Source organism: Drosophila subpulchrella, chromosome 3R (assembly GCF_014743375.2).
Source record: "Drosophila subpulchrella strain 33 F10 #4 breed RU33 chromosome 3R, RU_Dsub_v1.1 Primary Assembly, whole genome shotgun sequence".
Classification (NCBI taxonomy): domain Eukaryota; kingdom Metazoa; phylum Arthropoda; class Insecta; order Diptera; family Drosophilidae; genus Drosophila; species Drosophila subpulchrella.
This window is the reverse complement of record NC_050609.1, coordinates 20,061,875-20,079,549: the sequence shown is the minus strand read 5'-3', so window position 1 is coordinate 20,079,549 and position 17,675 is coordinate 20,061,875. Positions and strand designations below refer to the sequence as shown.

The 17,675-nt window shown below is 40.8% G+C and overlaps 2 protein-coding genes across 6 annotated transcripts in view; one reads left to right on the top strand and one right to left on the bottom strand.

Moving 5' to 3' along the window:
• On the bottom strand, window positions 1-7,042 carry LOC119560340 (putative inorganic phosphate cotransporter). 3 transcript variants are annotated; one of them, XM_037873736.1, is made up of 4 exons: window positions 6,677-7,042; window positions 1,587-1,662; window positions 1,392-1,531; window positions 1-1,335 (listed from the first exon to the last, which is right to left on the bottom strand). In XM_037873736.1, the coding sequence occupies exons 2-4, from the start codon at window positions 1,615-1,617 to the stop codon at window positions 28-30; spliced, it is 1,479 nt and encodes a 492-aa protein (XP_037729664.1). In that variant the 5' UTR covers window positions 1,618-1,662; window positions 6,677-7,042; the 3' UTR covers window positions 1-27. The 3 variants fall into 3 exon arrangements, with proteins under 3 accessions (XP_037729664.1, XP_037729672.1, XP_037729681.1); XM_037873753.1 differs by having other exon boundaries at window positions 925-1,335; window positions 1,388-1,531; XM_037873744.1 differs by lacking the exons at window positions 1,587-1,662; window positions 6,677-7,042 and having other exon boundaries at window positions 1,388-1,521.
• A 776-nt stretch (window positions 7,043-7,818) lies between these two features.
• Window positions 7,819-17,675, top strand: part of LOC119560289 (polypyrimidine tract-binding protein 1) — a 146,952-nt gene continuing 137,095 nt past the window's right edge. For 2 of the 3 annotated variants that reach the window (XM_037873706.1, XM_037873691.1), the window contains exons 1-3: window positions 7,819-7,919; window positions 8,798-8,984; window positions 14,241-14,882. The gene's annotated coding sequence lies outside the window, so the exon portion shown is untranslated. The remainder of the gene's footprint in view (window positions 7,920-8,797; window positions 8,985-14,240; window positions 14,883-17,675) is intronic. The other variant, XM_037873682.1, reaches the window with a different exon arrangement.

Here is a 17,675-nt window from a genome sequence, read left to right as displayed (position 1 = left end):
TTCGAAATAAAAATATAAATATATTTCTCAAGGGCTTGCACAGTTCAGTCTTAAGCCTATTCCGTTACCATCAGAACCATCAGCTGCTATCTCGAGTTTGGTGTGCTGAAACAGCTTCTCCTCCGGCTCTAGTTCTAGCCTCGATTCCTTGGACTCGTTCCACGGCTGTGTCACGGCAGTGCCCCAAACTAGGAAAATCACATTCCCGGCAAAGAGAACTCCTGCAGCAAGGCCAAACACCACCTGCCACTGGCTCCGCTGACTGGTGTCCGTGACCAAAACGCCCACCACGAGGGGCGTCAGCAGAGCCATCAGATTGGTGAAGCTGCTCATGAGGCCGGCCAGGATCCCGGCGTGGTTTGGCGATAAATCAATTGTATTCAGCTCGCTGCCAATCGTCGCTGCACTGCTCACGCCCACACTGAGAGTTACCAACACAAGGACCAAGGACTTCTGCCCTTCCCCCACAAAAACGAGCATCAGCATTATGGTGGCCGGTGCCCAGAGAGCAATGCTCGTGTAGGTCTTTCTCAACGCAGTCAAGCTCATCCACTTCTTTCGCAGCAGCACATCTGCGATAATCAGGTAAACATAGCACATCACCCACATGAGTAGAAAGGGAAGGGCCGAGTAGATCGCATTGCTTTTCATATCCAGCTTCAAGACGCCGCTCAAGTAGGTGGGCAACTCCGTTTGCATGGTGGTCAATCCCCAGCTGTCGGCACAACGAGCGCAGAGCAGGGCGAGGACTGGGACTGAGGTGAAAATGCCCTTCCAGGGGATCTCCATTTTCTTGGGCTCCTTCCTCTCCGACCGCTGGAGATCGCCCACAATATAGGATTTCTCCGCCTCGCCAATGAACCTGGCCTCGCTGGCCTTATTGGCTCCCAGAAGCAGCCAGAGGACACACCAAACCAGGCCCAACACGGCTGCCGAGTAGGTAATGCCCGGCCATCCCAGCGAGGAACTGGCTATCGTCCCCGCGCCGTACATGGCAAGCACGTTGCCGCAATCGAATCCCGTGTAGGCAAACGCTCCCAGACGCGTTCTCTCCGCCGTGGGACACCAGTTAGCCAGGTGCTGGTGGATGCAGGGCCATGTCACCTGGCAAAGACCCTGCAGCAGTCGAACCGCGCAGTACGCCTTCCAGCCGGCTGCATAAACCCCGTAGGTTGTAAGGGCACTGAGCAGGGATGATCCCAGAGTGCCCCAGAAGAGGACCGCCTTGGAGCCGAAGCGCTTGCACAGATAGCCCGCAGGGAATTGGGCCAGAGCGCAGCCCCAGTAGTAGCTCGACAGGATGTACGACTTCTTTTCCTCCGACCAATTGTAGTGCTAAAGGTGGGAAATCGGGTGAGCTTGGTCTTATTGCTGCCTTTTCGCTTACCCACGGGCGGGTCGCTATCGTTCGATGAGGTCCCATTGGTCATCGCCACCACGGCCACGCTAACGTTTAGTTGGAGGACTGTGTTGGCCGCCAGTCCATAGAAGAGAAGACCGGCCTGCAGGTGTCGCAGCCCCAGGCGTGGCACTATAAAATAAAATAAGATATGTAGAGCTGTTGGGAAGGATTTTATCGTTCTTACCTTTCTCGGGAACTTCCTCTAAGTCAGCCATTTTCTATTTTTAAGTTTCTTTGGTTTTTTTGTTCATAGACAGCCTCTGTGAAATAACAATGTAAACAAAAATATTAATACCAGCAAAAAAAAAAAAAAAAAAAAATTATAACAGCAACACAGTACCAGTCCAAACCTCATCGAGTAAAGACGTGCTATCAGCAGAACTCCGCGAGTACCAGCAGTTAGAAATACAACATTTTAACAATTTTGGTAAACACAAACAAGTGCTCAAAGAAAATTTCAAAAAAACCCAATAACAAAAATCACATCGCAACCGTTACAAACGCGCACAAGTGCCTTGTGCAGCGGGCGGCAGCCCAGGCACAACAATAATGCAACGACCACCGGACTTAGACTTCCCCCCTCTGTCTACCAGAACAACATTATTCGAACCGAAATTTCTCACGATCACCAGAACGGACAATGAGACATTTGAAAAAGTTTCACCATTCGTGATTAAAAAGGTCATTGACTTCACCTGCGGTGGCGAAGTGGAGTCTTGTAACAAGAATAGAAACGAAACCTTAATAGTTAAAACCAAAGGCACAAAGCAGGCATATAGATTACTAAAGCTAACGCAATTCCACAACTTCACTGTTTCCGTAACTGAGCATGAAACTTTAAATTTTTCAAAAGGAGTCATCTACTCTAATGAACTTCGCAACATAGATGAATTGGATATACTAAACGAGCTTAAGTCGCAAAAGGTAACCAACATTGAAGAAATACGTATCATGAAGAACAATATTCTACAAGAATCAGGACTCATCAACAACTCTACCCGAAACCTTGATGATAGGAAACGAGAGAGTTAAAGTTTGACTACACATTCCACGCCCACTGAAATACCGTAACTGCCTGAAGTTTGGACACCCGACCAAATTCTGCAGAAGCCCCAAAACCTGCTCCAACTGTTCCGCAGAAGCACACACCACAGAGGACACCGAATGCGACAAACCAAAGTTTTGCATAAACTACAAGTATGACATAAACAACCAGTTCAATCACAGCCCACTAGATAAAACATGCCCCGCCTTTATCAAACAAAAGGAAATAACAACAATAAAAACCCTACAAAAAGTTGACCACAAAACCGCCACAGGAATGTATAATATGCGCCACATCCATCAATCTACTCCGTACTCCAAGATAACTTCCACCAACCAACCTACTACCACTGTAAATGAAGACCAAAAGACTGCCAGCACCCAAGGACCTACCATCACAAGCACCAACCGTCAGTTAAGGACATACAACGACATCATGGATCACCAACCCAGCACTTCGTCCAAACGCACCGTCATCGAAGAAATGGAGACTGAGATTTCTTCAGATTCCACTACGACCCGCCCCAAGAAGAAGATGACTGGATCCGACCGTAAGCTTAGAAGCCAAAATAATAATAAAACAAACCTAAGATCAAAACCCCCTCTCAAAGCCAAAGATAAATCAGACAAAACAAAGCCTATAAATACTACCAAATTAGCCAAAGAATTAAGTAGACTAGCCAATCACAACAGCTCTGAGGAAGAACTTTCAGTAGATTTATAAAAAATAACTATTTAAATGATCACAATGGTATTAATTCTGCAATGGAACTGTAACGGCTACATAAACAATTACGACCAACTACAATTATTACTTAAATGTTATAACCCAAAAGCCATCTGCCTGCAAGAAACCCATTTACATTCCCTTAATAACATTCCCATCCCTATCAACTTCACATTCATACGTAAAAACACATCAAACAACTCCCACGGTGGAGTAGGAATTCTTATACACAACTCGATACAGAACGAAAAAGTTAATCTTAACAACGATTTTGATTCTGTCGGAGTTATTATTCACTCCAAACAAAAGCTTCGTCTCATATCCACAAGAATTTTGAACTAGGAAATTTGGAAAATATGTATGGTAGCCCCATTGAAAATACCATCATAGCAGGTGACTTCAACAGCTGGCACCAAAGCTGGGGATCGCCTAACAATAACAGAAAGGGATGTACGATTTTTAAATACATTTCACAATCTAACCTAATAACCCTAAACAATGGCTCCCCAACCCATTTCTCAACTCACCATAAATTGACACACGTGGACCTAACAATAATTACCCCGAACCTCGCCACTCAGACCAAATGGAAAACCGATCATGAACTCTTCGGTAGTGATCATTTTCCCATCCATAGTAACCTTTTTGATAATTAGAATTCCAGTGAAAGCCACAAAGTTCCCAGATACAAGCTTGAAACCGCAAATTGGCCTCTCTTTACATCACTCACGGAAATTTTTCACAACAAAAGGCCACCAAGCAACCAAATAAATCAAGAAGCCGCTAACATTATAAAAATAATAACCTAGTATTTAACAAAAAGAAAACCGTCCCTTGGTGGAACACATTCCTCGAACTACTTAGAACCAACAAAATCCAATCGTGGTACTTGCTAAGAAGAAATATAACTCTCGAGAACATCATACAGTTCAAGAAAAACAAGGCTTTGTTTAGAAGAGAACTGAAACAAGCAAAACGAAGCTCACTGCAAAATTTTACTGCAGAAATCAACCCCAATTCAGGTCCCTCAAAAATCTGGGCAAACATCAACACATTCTGCGGTAGAAAAACCAGAAATGTCATACACTGCATAACATCTCCCACAACTCCATCAATAAACATTGTAAATTCAGAATCCATAGCCCAAGTCTAAGAATTATGCGCCTCAAAAGCCATGAGTCATTGTTTTATGATGCAATAAATGTACTACATTTCTCAGAATATTTTTGCGGTACGACAAACGGTTTTATAAAAGCTACATAAAAACATAAACATTATAAAAAAAAAAACAGAAATAAGTTTTTTTAAAATAATTTTTTAAGCTTTTGTTAAATGTAATCTTGAAAATTTATTAAATACAACCTTTTGCTAATATGGTCCCAAAATCACATAGTGAAAACATTTTCTGACATTAAATTTCATAAATTCGAAACTAAATTACTGAAATAATGTAGATTTCCTAAAATCGAAATTGAAGTACCCAAATGATATAGTTTTCCGTACATATAATCAGATTGATGGAAAGGCAACCAACCAAACTTAGGAGATGTTCGCTTCGAATCTGGCAAAACTCCACATTTGACCAAATGCAATTGCAGAGGAGCTGCCGATGTGGATACTGTTGCACTTTGTCTGAGCAAACACACACATCCCTCACTGCCCTCGGCCGGATATTGCTTCCATGAAATTCCCTTGTTTGTTATTTTAGATATTTTTCGGGTTTGTTATTTTTCCGATTTTTTGCTGTCTGCGTTCCTCTTGTTTGGCAATCTGCCTGAGCTCGAGTCTCGTTCTCAGTTAGTGTGCAAATTTCCCCGATAATACGCAACCAAAAAAACACATACTATACATACGTAAAAAAATAAAAGGGGAAAAACAGAATTTAAATCTCAGCATTTACAATTGTATCAGCGCAGCTAACAAGATACTTTTCAGTGCCACCCAGATACACCCGCACACTCTTTTTCAATTGTTCTAATAGTTGGCAACGTGTGGACGACTGCCAATCGTCGAAAGTTGGGTGGTTGGCTGGCTGTAGGCGGTGGGTGGTGGTGCCGTCCACCTATAATGCCGCCCAAAATAAAAACAGTGACATAGTTGCGGACTAGTGCAGGTGTGTCGAACTCCGGATGTCCTATTCTACAACAGATAAATCTTTAAAATTCCCAATTCTATTTCACTGGATATTTTCAAACTAGGTTCAACATAAATTTCTAGAATAAAAAAAATGTGGATCAGGCTAAAAATATTTTTGTTTATCTTGCAATTTAACTTGACTTTCTTTATAACTGATGACCGTTTCAATTCGTCTGAGTGACTGTTAATGACACAGATACTGCGAGCTTTAATGACATACTTAGGAAGATGAAATAAAAACGTAATGGTTCCATAATCTACTTTTGTCTTATTGGAATGCACACGTATGTAAAACGTAGGGGATAACTCGTAGCTTAAATCATCTTATTTATAAATCAAGATACACAACCTACATTATATTGACAGAGATTATATTTGGTTTCAAACGTGGTTTTCCGTCAGGGATAACAAAAACCGACAAAAACATTAAGTCTATTTTCTATTCACTCCCAAAAGTCTACTGAAGACAATGGTTTTATATTCCAATTTTAAATGTATACATATACATAGATACTATTTATATGTATTTAGATCGACGGGTTCAGAGACGGCGTGGAAAAATGTAAAAATAATCTTGACCTGCTTACCACTTCAGATATTTCTGTCTTATACAAACGTACACAGACAAGTTTATTATCAATGCCACTGCCTAGTGATAAAATAAAAAAATTGAAAATAATTTTTTTTATTTGGACTAGAATGTGCCATTAAATTCACAAGGTAATTTTCTATATTTGAAAATGGCTTTAAATAAAAGTGGAAATTTATATAATCAAGTACGTTGAAAGCTTCCATTTTTGAAACATCTTACAACTGATCAAAGTTCATCAAACTATAGTAAAAGCTACAGACACGTGCTCAGCAAAACAGATTTTCTATGCCATGCCCGCCGGTGTTTTAGTAAGCATATCTTGTTTATACGCCAGATAAACAAGAATACGATATTCCCTTCAATTTGGTGTGTAACGGGTACGAAGAAAAAAAACAATCGATTCAATGCGTTTGGTGTCCTTGTGTGCGTATTTAGATTCGATTGTGTGTGTTTGTGTGGCATATTCTTTCGGGCCCATTCTGCAAATATTTGCTCACTCGAATGTTTTGTGAGCATTTTTGCCAACATTTTGCAAATTACTTAAAGCCTGACAACCTTCACCCCCTTCGGCCGGTAAAATTTTCTTTGGGTCGCCTGCTCTCATTTTGTCTGAATTTATCAAAAACAAATCTGCACACACTTCACATTTATTGACGAATTTCTTTCATTTTAAGTCAAGCAAATATGCAACAATTCGTTTGCGGGAATTCCTACGATGTCCGACCACATTGTTGCACCCGCCATAAATAAATTGCGATTCACTTGCTAACCGAACCTTTTTGTTGTTGTGTACTTTGGTTTTCCTATTAATATCTGATTTTTATTGGGTTTTGTTTTGCTATGTTGTCCGACCCGTTTTCCGCGTGCCGCGTGCTGTTTGCGCCTTTGTTTCGATTTCCGCTTCTATTCCGCTGCGATTCTGAACTGCGCGATCGCGGGGTACTGAGCTCCAACGCCGAACTGCTCCCGCTGGCGATTGGCGCTCGCTCATTTGGGGCGACTGCTTTTGTAATTGCCCGACGCCAGGCCGGCAGAGTGAGAGCTGTCGCGTTTGGAAAGAGCGCCCGTCGAGCTCTTTTGGGGCAGACAACAACACTTTCGTTCTTGCTCCAAAATATTTGAGACAATCTCTAGAATTTAAACGCACTGAATACCTGAAAATGGGTTCGTAAGTATGCTAAGCTATTTTTTCCTACGGTACCTATGCGACAAAAAATATCTTTGACTATTTTCACACTTTCAAGCCTGGGGTTTTTACTGTCTGGAACATTTATACAAATATTAAAATACGAGATCGGCCACAGTGGGGGCTATTAACCTAGCCATTCTAAAAATTGGAATGTTGTTAGTCACCATTTCTATACGTTTTTTGGCGTTATAATTCGAGCTGGGTGTCTCAAGCATTTCCTTATCTAAATGGAATATGTTTACTCTTGGATTTCTACCGCTCGTTAAATTGTTGGCATGTGGCTGAAGGCTTTTATACAATTCTGAACTATTGATATATAAATATAACTATAGCGTAGACCTTTAGCTTGCTTAATTTTTTTTATTTTGAATTTCCAATAAAAAATTACAGTTCAAATTAAACAATAAATAAAATAAGTTTAATATTTATAAATCTACTTCAAGATGTTGTTAGATTTTTGTTGGAATTTAAAAAGAGAATTGACGGTTGGAATGGTTGGAGTCTCGACTGAAAACAGTGATCGTGATTGAGATCTCCACTAACCTAAGAGTAACAGTGTAAGATCGATACAAACATGGATACAAACAACGTAAGAGCCACGTAAGTGCCAACGTAAGAGGGAGACAATCAGTGAGACCAGTCCGAGGTCGTTGGAAAATGCTCTGGTTGTTCGTGACCAGAGAAACGACGGTAATATTGATCGTGGATGCCGCGGTCACACTGGGCGAGTTAAAACTGATCGTAGCGGTAAATCAAGTGCAGGCAGAAAGGCAGAAAGTGAATTCAACAAAACGCCACCGATGGACAGTTTTGCACTCGCGTGAGACTGGTAAATAATCGAATTAACCAACGCGGCGATTTGTGTGCGCGGATCACCGGCGAATAAAGGCTAAAGGGAGGTGCGCGAACAAAGCTCTTGCCGCCAAACGCGCAGCTGACGAATCGTGGGAACAAACGTGCGCAGTAATAACATTGTAGTAGTCGCACTTGCGTTTCCAGTCACTGGAATCGAAAGCGTCGCCCGGCCAGTTTCAAGTTGACAGTTACTACTCCCTTTTGTGCTTCGTTTCGGTCCCGTTCCGTTTGTTTTAGCTTTTCGTGTCCTTCCCTGTTCCTTCGCCGTGTGCTGCGCGTCGCCTTCGTGATTCCTGTTCCTTTCCGGCGGTGCGGTGGAGCAGCCCCAACAGCGAGAAGGGATCCCGAAAACAACAGCAAAGCAAGATCACGCGGACCCTCGGTGCTTAGTGGTCTTCCAATTGCACTGGAATTCGCGCAGTGGTTGTGAAACAGTCAAATTGCTTATTGTCAGAAATTGTTTTAAGTATTCGCAGTGCCCCGAAGTGCCATGGGATTGCTCTAGTTAACTACCGAAAGAGTTCCACACAAATGTGATAAGCAATTATTGCAGTAAAAGTGGCACAATTCTTAGAAAGTACACATAAAAGCAAATAAAATCGTGTTGTTAAATACCACAAGATCCATAACGATTAAAGAATTCAATAAATCAGTGAGGCAGTAATTGCTGCATTTAAATGTTAAAGTAGAATTTTAATTGCTTTTACGCTTTCTGGGATTTCCACAAACAGCTGCCACTGCATTTTTTAATAAATAACAAACCGAAAATTAAGAATAATCACACCATTGCGTGGCGATCACATGTGCTTAAAATCGGTATGGCCCGGATTTTAATTTGCGTTGATTTTCCAGTGATTGCATATTTTGTGTTGCCAAGCCCTCGTATTTGCCAAGCCGTGTCTAAATTATCAAAGTGTACGAAAGAAACATAATCTGAATTAAGTTTTACCAAGTAACGAATCCCACTTTGGATTACAAATTGAACGGATAACAACAATAAAGACAAGAGAGCCAGTTGCTGCATCCCGCTCACTGATTTGTAAGTCCCTCTCACTCTCGCCTGCATACTTCGTATTTACCTATAATTTTAACCATCTTTGTTTTAATACATTTTTGCCATTATTGCTTTACACTCTGGTCTGCCTGTTTCCGATCTCGTACACCCTGCTCCTTTTACCTGCAGCCCACGCACTCTATATTCCCCCTGTCCCTCAATCTCGCTGTCTCTTTCTCGTACTCATTGTCCGTGATTGCGCATTGTTGCCCTACAGTCTTCAACTACCTCAACGAAAAACAGTAATAGCCTTTTTTACCAAGTCAAGAAGGTTTCTGGCGTAGGTTAAGTCAAATGGGTAGTGTACATCCTCAGTCTGATTGATTTTTGGTTCGCTTTAGTGTGTACCTACATTTGTCCTATTGAGAAATTCCTATTCATCCCATCCGATCATCTTAACCAGAGTGTTGTTTTTAGTATTCACCCTTTTTGCCACCCCTTGGTTCTGTCCGTACGACCTTTTCATTTGCAACGCTATTCGTTTTCATTTGCTCAACTCTGATTATCCATCGCTACCTCTTTTGCATAATTTCGCTGACTCATTGGCATGCTCAACGTAATTTTCATAATTTTTGGAACGGCGATCCTCTTTTTCCCCCTGCCCCCGCTATTCGGGTCTGCTTTGCTTCGCTGTGGTTTTGTGGTTTTGACCACATATTCGTACACCTTACTTTGACTGTCCCATGTAGGTTTTCATTTCGTTGACAATTCACCTGCGGGTGGGGTTTGGTTCGTATGGTCAACTAGGAACAGAGAACGGAGCTGTTTGTTAGGTTTTATTTCCCTCGCGGGTCCTAATGAATACACCGTATGCGTATTTTTGGCTTGAAAGAGGAATGATTTATAAAAATATTGAAATAGTGTAGCTTCTCTACGTAAGCACGTTGAAATAGTAAACATTTTTAACATATTGGCGGATCAAATAAATTTGTATTATTTTAATTATTCTAATGGGAAAGTGATATTGCATTTTTATCAGCCAAAAGTGTAGTTTTGGCAAAGATCTTGTGAAAATGCGTTCCGCTAATTTGCTTTTAGGATCGAATATTTGTTCGTTGTTCAACCTACTCACTTGCACTCAAACAGCAGTCTCTGCGAGTCGTGTTAATTTTGAAATAAAAGTTCGGGCGAGCATGCACATGGATCCAGTAACCAGTGTCGTACAACTAGCGCCGTTATTTTAGACACAAACGACTCATTTAAAAAGTGTTTGGCGAGGAGGCGGGAGGGAAGTGCTGGGTGACGCGACGCCAAGTCGAGCGTAATTTGCAAACAAAAAGCCATTAAAATATCAAATTAGCGTCTGGCTTTGGCTCCGAGTGCGGGATTTAGTGGAAGTCTCCAATTGTCGTCGACGCCAGTTTTCCCCTGGCACGCCCACTCTTCCGCCTTTCTCCTCCGAGAACCACCGGCCTCCTCCCCCTTACATTTGTTTGTCCCCCCCATCGCATTGTGCAAAATCGAAAGTAAATGAAATGTAGCACCCGCATGTGCTGCGTTCAGTCATCAATTTGTTGATTAACAGTTGTCAGTCCTGTACTCACCGCCCACTCGCCTCCCCCCTTTTGCCGCCTTCTTAAGTTGTTCCCACTCCGATAAAAGTCTCGTGTGTTTAGAGCACTGAGAAAAATTATCTTAAAAAATTGAACTTTTAATGAGGAGTTCGATTCAATGGGAACTTTAATACCAAAGGTATTGTGGAAAAACTTCGATAAACCGTAGTCAGGTGGTTCTATAACGACAACTTCATTAAAGCAAAACTCGGATGAAGTATTCTTTGTGTTCATAGTTATCAGCCGTTTTGTTAGTTTCGCTTATCAGTCATTAGGAGAAATTGCTTCTTGCCCACCGCAAAAGTCTCGTTTGCTGTTTCTAGATAACCGAATTTACACGCCGCATTAAAATCCATTTGTTTCACTGCCAAGGCTGAATGCGTGCCGCAATAAAAGCCCATTAAAAACAAAACAGAACCGAAAGCTGAAACACGTTTTACCTGTACAGCAATCCAAACTGAGTCACTGGGTTGAAAGAACTTCGCTGGGGATGAAGCGAGTACAAAATGGTTATTTGAAAAATACAAAAAATCCAAAGCAGCAGCAATCAAATCATCAAGGGAAAATTTATGACGGTCACACCGACCCCTTGCAAACTGCGCCGAGAATAAAGCCGGACTGGAACCTATCTCGATCAATGGATCGGATCGTTCTGATAGACAGAGACGTCTCCCTGCTCCATTTTAGGACAAGCTGTCGTCTCCCTTTCGCACATGCGAAAAGTTCTGGGGCCACGCTTGCGCGTTTTGCCTTGGGTTTCGATTCATTTTCGGTCTTTGGTGTTGTTGTACGCGTACCCTTCCCTACTTGTATTTATACCCAAACGCGTTTCATAAATTATCAAGTTGAATGCCCAGTTTCGAAATTTCAACGCGTCTGACCTTGAGCACAAATTTTCGGAGCTTCAGGCCTCGCTCTCGTGTTTTTAAGTGTTTGCGATTGTATCTGCACTCATATGGTTTTAATACCCGGTTTTGGATGAGGGTATACTGAACTGTTGAAAGAGCTAATCAATTGGTCCCAAATATTAAAACTAGTCACATCAGTTCAGTTCTTAGTGGGTGAATGGTTTAAAAGTAATCAGCTAGCTAGGAACATTTGAATTTGAAAAATAAAATAAAATTTAATGTCAAATAAAATGGCATCATGTATTTAAAAGAAATCAATTCGTAATAGATTTTGATTTATGGGGTATCTAAAAGTCCGAAGATCTAGGATCTTATATTTGTGAGTTAACTTGTGTTATTTGTGGGCTCTTTGATTGCTTTGAGTTAAGTTCTCTGGTAGTTTCTCCGTTTGTGTTTTTCTCCAATCTGTGCTTTCATGCGTTGCAATGCCTGTCGCGCTCGTCATACTTCTCGGCCTCCAAAAGTTACAGTCTGTTTATTGTGGCTAATGGCTGGGAGAAGAACAGTCGAAGAGGCTAAAATGTAGGGACAAAAGCCTTTTCGCTTTGGTTAATTAACGCAGCTATACAAATTAACTAACGCACATGCGTAACCCAAAACACAAATAAACTCGGACAGACGACTCGGAGATTGTCCGCTTGAAAATGATTAATGATGCTCGTTTTTTCCGACTTTACTCTTTGAACTTGGCTCTCTGACAATACGAGCAGAAAAAGTGCGTGTGTCTGGTAACTGAAACCGGTTTAAGCCCTTGAATTTGGCAATTCGTAGATATATTAAAAGCAAACCCACACTGGCGGGAAGGTCGAGTTGATTAGGATTGATGGATTGAGCCCAACCATTTGAAGTTCGAAAATCTGAAAAACTATATGTGTGTACAAACAAATGAGAGATTTAATTATGTCTGGCGAGGAATTTTCATTGATTTTCCAAACGAAACTCGTAAAACATGAAAGGCATATCAACGCACACGCTCAGAAACGAGATGAAAAAATAAAAAATCTTTTTAGAAAATCACCAAACGAACCATTATCCTCATTATCGAGTAATCTAGTGGGTGGGGGCAGGGCGCAAATATTTATTGATATTCCGTGTGATGGATCAGTTTTGTTTGGCTTAGTTCTCGACCTCATCTTCTGAGTGTGTGGGGGAGTGGAAATTCGTCCATTTGTTAAGGTGTTGATGTGCATGCAAATGAACACAGCCCGTGAGTATAGTGATGATTCGGGCTGTCATATTATGGGGCATGTGTGGCATGTGGGGAGATTTGCCGCATAATAGACCGCTCAAATGGCCCACAAACTGACGGACACATCAATCGAGTAGGCTGGGGGTGGACGCTTTGTCACGCATACTGTGTCATCAGCGGGGTAATTTTCTTCCGAGTTATTACACAAAAAATTTTTTATAGATCTAGAAAATATATTGCAACAGTGTAACCTTTTATTGGTACACATATTTTTAAGTGTATAATTTTTATTTTTTATCAGACTGCACGTATATGTCAAACATAAGCTTGACAACTTAAATACCACACACGATTTCTATACGGATAAGTGTGGTGGTGTGCGACTGTCTGCGAGTGTTTGCGTTTGATTGATAAGAAAGTGAGACGACAGCTGCTCGGTATTTTTTCAGCTTCTTCGGTTGTCGGGCTAAAAAAGGGTTTTGGGGGTGGGAGAAGAGTTGCTTGTGTGTAATTAGGGGTGCAATTTGCCGGTTAGCCCACTTTCGGTGTCAAGGGTGGAAGGCAAAGTGTCAAGAGAGCGTGTGATTTTGGAACCACTTCTTTCTTATTCAACCGAGTTATGTACGAAATTTTATTCCTCGTGTGCTATATTATCTGCAAATATATTTCACAAATAAACTAGGCATTTAGTAATCTCTTTGTTGACATATTTTATACACATAATTGTTTAACCCCCAAATCAAACAAGCAAATCAAATGTAGATAAACAAATAATCACTCAAATAAATGAACACCACAACGCATCCTTGTCTCTCTCTACACATGGAAGTCTACACGCCATATTAAAATTTCATATCCATTCTGTACATACAAACAAATATATTTATTGTATTTTATGCGCCTGCTGTTGTTGTGATGTGAAACTTTTCGTTCCACTTTTTTGGATATTTTATTTATTTATTTCCTCACCCTCACTGTATTTATATTAATCTGTCTGTCCCTAAAAGCTGTTTTATAGCCCCATCTTCTGTTTCTTTCTCATGCACATTTTCTGACTATCTCCTATCTTGCCTGTCTGTTGTTTTGGTAGCCTGTCTGCCCTGTCCTATCGTGGGTGTGCGCTATTTTGAAATGTTTTCTAAACATTTATACAATAATTTTAAATTCCATTTTCACAATAAAAAATATTCTATAAATATATGCACACTGTGGCATGGAAAAATGCTATTCTTAATTAAATTCGTTGACTGCCAAACACATTTTTGCTTAAACCTTCCTGATGCTGTGAAAACGGCATCTTTCATTCCACTTTTTTTTTGTCGCGTGCCTAAAAATGTTTCAAACTCATTAAGCGAAATGCAAAAAATCTATTTTACACCCTAACCTCCTCCCTATATCTGTGCATATTCTTTCTTTGTCTACTTCTGTCTACTTTCTTCTTGAGAGCTTTACCTAGATCATGCCTTGCATTATCAATATATATGTATGTGTATAAATAAAACACTACTCCAGAATTCCTCAGATATATATTGATATAAACGAAACTTGTGTCTCATATGGGAATTGTTCTGTTCTCTTTCGATTCTTGCAGGCGCCCGTCCGCTCCCCCTTCTACTAGTATAACTACTGCTACTAGCACCACCAAACCAACACCACCAACCACCAGCACCACCGTCGCGAACGTGTGTCGTGTGCAATGTCAGTGTCTCGAGTTAGCCAAGTTGCCCAGCTAAACCAACACAGCGCATAGAATACATTGTTTAATAAATTCGTGTTCATATGTGCTTGAAAAATAATCAAAGAGATATAAAATCTTTTTGTTGACATCCGATGTGAGAAGTCTTAATCCCTGAGCCTTAGGTGGATGTCAAATGCAAATTTATTAGAGTGCTCTGACCAACGAAATTAATTTCTGTGAATATCCATTAAATCGCCAGCCAATTACTTGCTCGAATCCAAGTGAATTTGTGTTCTCATAAATTATCAGCGGGAGAACCCCATCTATAAATAACCATATCGGCTTAAGTATAAATATTTTTAGCTGTTTTAATTTCCGTCCTGTTTGTGTTTTTATTTTCGGTTGTCCTCTCATATGGCTCAGCTACCGCACCATAATCATTTAAAATAGTTTATCGCGAACCAAACGTTGGAATCGAGCCGAAATCATTTTCCACAAACTTAGAAGGCGCCAACGCTGAATACGGCTCCACATGTGTGGGTTCCTTTAAAGTGGGTGAGTAAATCAGCTACAAATCTTATCACATAAATCTTCACATATATCTGATTTCCCTATTATTTTAAGGCATACTTTATTCTCTGCGACGGGGTGTAGTTGTCACATAAATATATTCATGCATCTCTACATTGACTATGAGGTGGCTCCTTGAGCTTGCTGCACTTTCGTGACATTTATTAAAAAATTTCTTGTGCATACTGCATACAATTCGTTTTGCTGATACTTTGCAGTTATCAACGGGCCATTTTTAAAGATTGCTTCCAGATTTAACAACTACGTTTACTACATTTTGCAAACTTTGCAAAACAATATAAAAACATTGGTGCATTTTATTTAAACAACTTTTATTAGGCACAAACCAAAACAAAAGAAAAATGTGTTTCTATATAGAACGGCTGGGGATTAGTAAAACTTTATTTTCAAAAATTTTTAGATATCGTTTCAGACTAAATTATACTAATTTCTTACAAATTCTTTTAACTGTTATAAGTAATACTCACGGTTTTTCTCTGAGCCCCAAACACAAATTTGATTTTTTTTGAAATGTGCGTTGATTTTGACTTGGCTTCTTCGCCGCCTTGTTTCTTGAATTATCTTATTTTGTTTGATTCCTTTGGCGCAGATAACGAGAGACTAGCTCCTTTGCATACTAGAGTTCGCTCGGAACTATAGCTAAGTGGTAGTTAACTTGCTTAAGAACTAGCAGGTTCCATTCTTGTGTTGTCGGCCAAGAGAAGGGGATACCTTTCGCTTAGGTTTCGGTTGGGTTGGGCAGCAACTGCCGCACTTGAGTTTGTCTTACAACTGCAATTGCAATTAGGTGGTTGCGTGAGTTTCTTGCCAAAATGAGTTTGCAATTGACTTTCTTCGGGAAGAAAAGAATTGGTTCAATGGACCTCTGGTAATGGAAAGGGCTAACCAAGAAATTTAAACCAATTTAAGTAAATGTTTTATTTGTATTTATTATTTTAAAAGTCGTTATTGCATTTGATTTCTAACTTTTTTTGTATAATATTTCAGTGTGTATCATTGACTAATATTTTTTGCATTATCTAAAAAAGATGCAACTACACAGCTAAAATGCACCCAAACACTTCAAATGCGTTTTTAAAATAAATAATAAGCGTATATATATAAATTATTTTGCAAACCCCACTACACCGACGAAAAACGCAAAACAATGAAAAACGGAGAGAAGTGCGGCTATCGTATCTAAGTTTCAAGCTTTGGATAAATAATGTTTGCATCAGCAACATCATCAGCCATGAAATGACAGATCATCGGGTTTAGCACTATTATATTTTTTGAGCGACTCCCACGCGTTTTCAATTTCAGTTGTTTGGATGAGAAATAAACTGCGTCAAACTCCCCAAGCTGCCCTCAAGAGCTGAAGCGAAGCTATGAAATGCGACATAAATGGGCGGATGGCAACAGAGGGTATTTATGGCAGGGAGTCGGAGGGCTGGAAGACCCATTTACATGGCCTCAGCACTTTTAAGTGCATTTGGACATTAGCCGAGCAAGACTAAAATCTCAGAGTTGCCGAGGGGCCGTTGCAGCCGTTGCTTGTTTGCTTCCTCCGCCTTTCACAGTCAGGCAATTTGCCTTAGAATTTATTTCAATTGCTCTTAAACGAAATAAACTGTTCCGAATACGATGTTCACTGTGGGTGAATATACGATGACGACGACATCATCACCTAGAGCAAGTCATTAGAGAGGTTGCCCACTCATCCCAGCTCGAATCCAATGAGGCAATTTCGTTTACCAAATGAATCTCGAAGAACATTAATGTACACTTGTGTTCACAAAAATATTTTTGCTTTGCATTTAGTTGCCCATTTACAATATCTTATGGAATACTCTAAATGAATATACTAAAACGATAATATTGAATTATTTTAAAAAAGGTGTATTTACCCAATTTTTAAGGAGTAGCACTAATGAAATTGTTTGCGCTTATACTGCGGAAGCACCCAATGAATCTAATTCATTCTGTTTACTTAACCCGTTGTTGCAGCAGCTGGCTAACTTATCAGCAATAAAATCAGAAACTTTAATTCAACAAATTAGCAGAACAGCAGGCGCCATGAAAACAGGCCACACCTGTTGCTGCTTCCTTCTTGGCCTGTAAAGATATCATTAAATTTCACTTAAGCTGTTCAAGGAGCCCCAGACACCACTAGACAACGCCAACAAAAACGACAACGGCAAGCGCGCCGGGCGACAGCCAATCTCCAGCCAGCGGCAGCAAGTGCCAAAAAAGTGGTTTAGTTTTCCGCTTTTGTTTTTCATCTTGGCATTTTCCGTCGGAGGCGCGTGCGGCTTGCATTTGCTAGTGCTGCATTTTCCCGCGACTTCCCTCCTCCTTTCCCGCCAGTCTGCCCAGTGCGTGCGAGTTGTTGCACTTTGCGCTTTCGACCCACATTTGTCTTTGGTCGGGATTTTCGCCCAGGATTGCCCTCGTCTGCTTTTCCTCAGTCCCCCGACTGTGGCTCCGCTTTCCCTTTGCCCCGTTGGTGTCTGCGTTAAGCATTTCCTCGTACAATTTTTCTTGTTGTTATTCTTCGGTGTGGAATTTGGCTCTTTTATGCATTGCATTCAATCTTTGCACTGTTGCTGCCAGCAGTTTGGCTCTGCTTTCTGCTCCTGGTGTTGCTGTTGCTAGTTATGATGAGGCTGCTGCTATTTCTGAGGAGGATGTAGCTACTGATATTGTGGTTGTTGCTCTTTTCGTTGATGTAGCTTCGTTTCCTTTTGCCCACGGGTACTGTGGCGCTTTCCAAAGTTA

Excerpts from the sequence above, each read along its gene's own strand:
- LOC119560340 (XM_037873736.1), bottom strand. The coding sequence starts at position 1,617 with ATGGCTGACTTAGAGGAAGTTCCCGAGAAAG. Across the intron at positions 1,532-1,586 it reads AGAGGAAGTTCCCGAGAAAG|TGCCACGCCTGGGGCTGCGA; the intron begins GTAAGAACGATA and ends TTTATTTTATAG. Across the intron at positions 1,336-1,391 it reads CGAACGATAGCGACCCGCCC|CACTACAATTGGTCGGAGGA; the intron begins GTGGGTAAGCGA and ends TCCCACCTTTAG.